Genomic DNA, 6,140 nt, shown 5'->3' with positions numbered 1-6,140 from the left:
AGATGGGATCTGATGAACGATCTCTCTCCAGTCTGGCTGCCGTCCTGCTGATTTTGGTGATTTCTCAAGTTCACTGATGCGTGATGTCTGTAAGAAATGATAAACTGCAAAACCGAGCCTGGGAAACGCGCTCTGTCCTGAAGAGCTGAGAGCGTTGCTTTCCCAAACTCATCTATGTGCTTTGTGCACCTGAGCTGTTCTGCTGAAGTCAGCAGGGCCACAGGGTGTTCCCATCGAGCAGTTCCGTGCAGCTGCTGATGGCTGGGAAGGCAGGAGCCCTCGCTGCACTCAGGCACAGCAAAATGGAATATTTAAAGTGCTTTTATGGCTCCAGTGCTGTTCTGTGTGGTGGGCTGGGAGCTCTGAGAGCTGCAGAGATCCTTGCACATGGCGAGGAAGCAAGTGCCTTTTATCAGGGGTGTTTGAAGAGCACTTTTTTGCCCTCCCCAGCCCCTTCTCCTGCCCTCCTGTGAAGCGGTGTCTTGTGCTTGTCTTGTGGGTCACACATCCTCGGCGTCTTCCCCATGATGTTCAGTCACCTTTTCTTCTCTGAGAGAGGCCAGATTTGCGTTCCCAGTAGCAGCTGCCGTGTTGGGAATGCCCAGGTGGAGCTGCAGGGCTAGGACATGTGCAGGCTGTAACGTGTATTTCCTCTCAGCTTTCAAAGGCATCCGGGGTCAGTGGCTGTGAGCAGGACTTGCCCATCTCCAAGTGCTCCGACCATGAGGTGGTTCAGCCTGTGGTGAGTCACCAAAAGCTCCTTTTTCCTTGGCTGTGGGCTTCAGGTTCCTCTGGGATGGTGCAGCCAGTGGGTGCAGTGCCCACCTCGTGCAGTGCCCTCGCAGCTGTGCGTGGCACAGGCCAGCAGTGTCACCCTGCACCTTGCAGACTGGGTCTGTGGGTGAGGTAATATCCCTGGAAAAGTAGGTCACAGAGAGCTGAGGCTGTACTTGGATAATTGCAAAAAGGAAAATAATAAGCAATGTAAAAATTGTGCTTTGAGGGGCTCAGCAGCTTTTGCTGAGGGGGGTGTGTGTGGCTGGGAGACCCCGCTCCGGAGGGTCCCCGCGGCAGAGCAGGGGGGAGGGCGGCCCTGGCATGGGGGAGATGCCCATCAGCATCTCTTCATCTCCACAGGAAGCTGCCGTTGCCATCTGCCAGTGGGAGCAGAGGCAGCGTGGCCAGCAAATGGCTGAGAATGTCATTATTTACTGCGCTGGTACGAGCCTGTGCTGGCAAGTGGCTCGGCCTTGTGTGGGCACGTGTGTGCAGGGCCCCCGAGGCTGCCAGGAGCAGGGATTGTCTCGAAGGGTGAGGAAAGAAACCCCAGGAAATGTGCAGCAGGACCACAAAGGGGAGCAGTAGAGCCTGGGGAAGATGTGCTCCCTTTGGAGGTTCCTTGTGCCACCCTTGCCTGCTGAAGCCAGTGGCATGGAGGGGTGCTCTGGGGCTGTGCCAGTGCCCTCTCGTGTGGCACTGATGTCCCTTGATCCCACAGGGAGGAACCCAGTGAAGGGAAATGCTGCTGCCCTGCTGTCAGTGGGGTGGTGAGCAGGGGTATTCCGAGCTGTGTTGGGATCTTGGTCTCGGGATCTCTGGTTTCTCATCAGGGACTGATCCTTTCTGCTTTCTTTTTTAGGGCTTGGACTTCAAGAGCCTGCTTTCTAAGGAGGTTCTGCGTGTGGGGACTGCGTCTCCTGATTTGGACAGCCCCGAGTGCAAGGTCAGCGCCGTGTGAGTGGTCAGGGGGGTCTGTGAGCAGGCAGGTGGAATCCTGTGGTGTGGTGCTGTCAGTAAAGGCTTGCAGAGGTGAACAGCAGCGATGTATGAAGTGTCGGAGGTCACAGCAGCACCACCAGTGCATTGTTTTTTCTGTAGAGATGAGGTGCAGGTGGCTACACAAAGAACACAAACCCTGAGGTGGCTGGCGGGGTGTACACAGGCAGGCTCCCCTGTGTGCTTTCCCTGCCCCACTATGACAGCCAGTAAATGGCTTTCCTGGGGAATGGAGGAAGTAGAGTCTATTTTCCTTTCTTCTTTTGTGTGTCTATTTGTCCTTTTCTTTCTCTTAAGCAGATGGGAAGGATTTGTGTGGCAGAGCACGATAGAATCAATGGGAAGAAAAGGAGGTTAACTCCCTCTGACAGATTTTGGTAGAGGGAAGCTTATTTTTAAGCATTTGGTTGTCTTGCCTGCTTTAATGCAGGGGGAAAAGGGGCTCCTTTCAGTGAGTCTGTGGCACATGGAGTGTACATGTGTGCACATGTCTGTGTCAGCCTGGGATGCAGCTCTGGTCAGGCAGCCCTGCCTGAGGATTGCTGTGTATCTCTGGTTTATCCTTGTCTTCTCAGCGTAGCTCTGAGTTGGCTTGCTCAGCCCCACGTTCCTCTGGAGCCCTCCTGCTCCGTCTCTGTGTTGATTGGAGGCAGGATCCAGGATCCAGCTGGGGTTACTCAGCCTTGCCCTGATCGTGAGCGGATCAGCTGCTCTGGAGGAGAGACCCTGAGTGGCAAACTCCCCACCTGTCCAGCAGAGAGGAGCAATCCTGTTTGCAAGGTTGTGTCTGGAGAATACACCTGTCCTCTTGTGCCTAATAATGAGCATAATCAGATGTGAAGGGAAAACAAAACATATGCCTGCTGTGCTGGCCCTCTCCCTCCCCGCAGCGCAGGCACTGTGCATGCAAATGCTGCTCGGAGCAGCCACGTTTGGGTTTATTACAGCCGTGTTTGGGGAGAGGTGGGTGTGAAATGGTGCTCCCTGCAGAACTGCAGCTGCTCTTTTGTGTCTGTGCACGGAGGCTCGGCTGGAACAGCTCGGGGTTGTAGGAATGTGCCTGCTTCCATGTGAGGAGCTCGCCTTGCTTTGGAGACGTTGGCAAAATATTCTGTTGTTAAAAAAAAAAAAAAGGAAAAGTAAAAGACACCTCTGGCAGCTCGGTGGGCACAGCATTGGAGGGGTTTTGTTGGTGTGTTTTGGCAGGAGCTGTGGTGGCTGCAGAGGCTCTGTGGGATGTGTCCTGCTGGACCTGGGAGAGGGGAGGCTGCTCCTTCTCCCCTTCCCTTACCAGGGACTGAAAGTGCAAGATGCAGAGCTGTGGGATCATAGAATATCCTGAGTTGGCAGGAACCCACAGATATCATCAAAGTCCAGCTCCTGGCCCGGCACAGACACCCCAAAGTCCCACCTGTGCCTGAGAGCACTGTGCAAGTGCTCCTGGAGCTCTGGCAGCCTCGGGGCTGTGCCCATTCCCTGGGCAGCCTGGGCAGTGCCCGACCCTCGGGGAAAAAAGCAAACCTGTCCCAAGTGCTCAGTGCTGGCACCTTGCAGCCTGATCTGAGCTGATGTGAGATGTCCCTTGGGATCTGGGCTGTGCAGAGGGAGGGGATGGCCCATTATCTGTCATCCCTGTGTTCTCACAGCTGGTTTTGTGTCTTGAGCATGTGAAGTGTCCTCCGGGGATGCAGCTGGGTGGAAAACTGAGCTGCTTGGGGTTCTGGGACTGCTGGGGATCCTGGGGCAACAGGAGGGGCAAGGATCTGATAATTTCACAGACAAGGCTTAAAATCTGCCCTGCAGATGGGTGCTGTCCTCCCCTTCCCAACGTGTCCAGAGGTTCCTGCAGCCCAGGATTCCTGGGGAGGGGCTGCCCTGTTGGGCAGAGGGGCAGTAGCAGCCCTGTGCATGAGCTCAGGGGAGTTATCCCGTGAGCAGGTACCCTCTTTCCAAGATGATCTCCTTCCCCATTTGTCTGGCTCCTTCCCGTTCCCAGGCAGCAGTGGCAGAGCCCATTTGGAGTGAGGAAACATTTGCTGAGCTCCTCGGTTCTGGGGAATTGGAGCCATTAGTTACAGGGGCAGGAGGGGGCCGGGGTGGGGGGCTCTGCCCAGGCTGATGTGATGGGAGGTGACAGCACTTGCAGGGAATCCTTCTGCCGTTTGCTCCACTGAACATTTGCATAAATTACTGCAGCTTTAATTCCGTGTTGTTTTGGCCCTGCTCCACGCACAGCCCTGCAAGGCAGGGGCTGAGCTCACCTGCTGGGGTTCCCAAAAATTTATGAATGGGCCCTCCCTGCTTCCTGTGGGGCTGGCAGGGGAGGAGGGAAGTCCTTCCCCTCCTCAGGTGTCCCTGCTGGAGGGACAGAGGGATCTGGGAGCTGGCAGGGGGGGAAAGGAGCAGCTGATTATTTCACATTCGAGTATTTTCTATTCGTATTTCAAGTACTGTGCCATAAATAAGCCAACTGAATGCTCGGTGTGCTGCCAAGGGGGCTGGATTCCCTGGCAGCACCCACCCTGATGTATCCCAGAGTCAGAAATCCCTGGACTGGTGACTCTGTGTGCAGCCCATCACACCCTGCCCTGGAACCAGGATGGGAGGCAGGGCTGAGTCCTGATGTGATTTTTGGTCCCAGACAATACATCCTTTGTTTCATTGCCACAGCACTTTGTGTGTGTGTGTGACATTGCTCTTTTAGGAGATTTCTCTCCTGGGCTTTCCAGGGAGTTTAGTGTGACTTGGGATTGTAAAATGACCTTCAGGAGAGAAAAGCCAAACCTGTGTCCCAAGTTCTTAGTGCTGGCAGGGAGTTCATCTCTTTTCTGAGAAAGCTGAGCTCCCAGGCCTGCCCTTGTGCTTCTGGAAGGATTCCTGGGGTGGTTGGAGACCCTTGGATACCCTCAGGGGAGGAGCCTGGCACATCCAGCGTTCTGGAACAGCCTGCGGGTGCCATATGGTCCAGCTCATTCTGTGGACCTTCAGCAGAACTCCTGCGAGGTCTTGGATGGTGATGGAACCACAAACTCCACCCTGTTTGCTTTTACCTGCAGGCCCAGGAGCTGGGAGAAGAGGAGAAAGACCAAAGCAAAGCCAGTGCAGAGGAAGAGCAAAACAGAAGAGCAGAAGCTGCTGAGAGGTATGGTACAAACAGAGCCACAAGGGAGGCGTGGGCAGCTCCAGCTGCTGCTGCCTCTCCTGCCTTGTCCTCCCTGCTCTGCCCATTGCAGCCTGTCCAGATGTGCCCTGTACAGCACCCCCAGATGCTGCAGCCTCTCACAGGGTCTTTCCCACTAAACCTCTCGCTTCTCCTGCCGCCTCCTTAGCCCTGCCTCAGCAGGTTTCAGCTTCTGCCTGGGTGGGCAGTGACGGTGCCTGCCCATCATTTCCCTGGGGCTGCCCCAGCTGTGGCTCTGGCCTCTGCCTCCCTCACAGCTCCCACCGCTCTCGGAGGCTGTGAAAGTCCTGCTCTTGCCAGGATGGTCTGAGCCTGGTAACGCCGTGTGCTGGGCCCTGGGGTGTTAAAAGGGGAAGATGTGGCCACTGGCCATTGCCTGATGGGAGCCTTACTGGCCCTGCTGGGCTGAGCCTGTAGCTAAAGGCTCTCAGGGTGTCTGTTCCTGGTGCCAGGAGAGTCCAGCTGTGATGGGAACAGTTCTCTTCCTTCCACAGAGGTGGCCTTGACCAGGTGTGAGCATGAAGCTGTTTTATATCCTGGCACGTGGACAGCTGACCAGCTGTTATCCCAAGAGGAATGCTGGCTTCCAGACCCCCAGTTACCACAAGGACTGGGCTGTCTAGGGGAGCTGTTTCCAGCCTGTTTATGGGGATTTGTTTGGAACAGTTGGAGTTCTGTTCTGAGCAGTGAGCTCTGTGCTCCCTCGAGCTCCTCCTCCTTGGAGAGCCCCAGCCTGGCATTTACAGAGGAGTTGTGTCAAAGCTCTTGGCCTCCACACAGAGTTACACGTTCTCCAGGGCACTGGGAACCAAGGAGCTGCTGCCTGTGCCAGGAAAATTCGTGAGCAGAAGCTGCAGTCCGTCTTAATGACTGGCTGTGTGGGATTTGCAGCCTTGTTCTTGGAGGAGCTGTTCGTGTGAGGGTCTCCAAAAACGTGTTCTGCCCGCAGGAATTGTCTCCTTATCACTTGGTTCCTGCTTCCCAGCTGAGCATCCTCTCTTTCTCTCTGCCTGTGAAGCTGCTCGTGCTTGCCCTGTCTCTCCTCTCTGTGCTTCTGAGATGAAGTAGGACTGTAAATACAAACATGCCTGCCAACACTTCCAGCTGTAATTTGGACAGCAGTGTGAGTATGGCTGATAGGGCTGATGCACCTTGGGGACATTCTCCAAGGACCTGGAAAGAG

At 55.3% G+C, this 6,140-nt stretch overlaps 1 protein-coding gene across 1 annotated transcript in view; it reads left to right on the top strand.

Annotated features, from left to right (window-relative positions):
- CEP164 (centrosomal protein 164) overlaps window positions 1–6,140 on the top strand; it is a 29,358-nt gene that overhangs the window by 9,215 nt on the left and 14,003 nt on the right. Inside the window, exons 9-11 of the mRNA XM_017738381.1 lie at window positions 659–742; window positions 1,640–1,723; window positions 4,833–4,918. Coding sequence (XP_017593870.1) covers window positions 659–742; window positions 1,640–1,723; window positions 4,833–4,918 — 254 coding nt within the window. The remainder of the gene's footprint in view (window positions 1–658; window positions 743–1,639; window positions 1,724–4,832; window positions 4,919–6,140) is intronic.

Source organism: Corvus brachyrhynchos, unplaced genomic scaffold (assembly GCF_000691975.1).
Source record: "Corvus brachyrhynchos isolate BGI_N302 unplaced genomic scaffold, ASM69197v1 scaffold46, whole genome shotgun sequence".
Lineage (NCBI taxonomy): Eukaryota > Metazoa > Chordata > Aves > Passeriformes > Corvidae > Corvus > Corvus brachyrhynchos.
The sequence above is the reverse complement of the archived record's forward strand: the minus strand, read 5'-3'. Positions and strand labels throughout refer to the sequence as shown.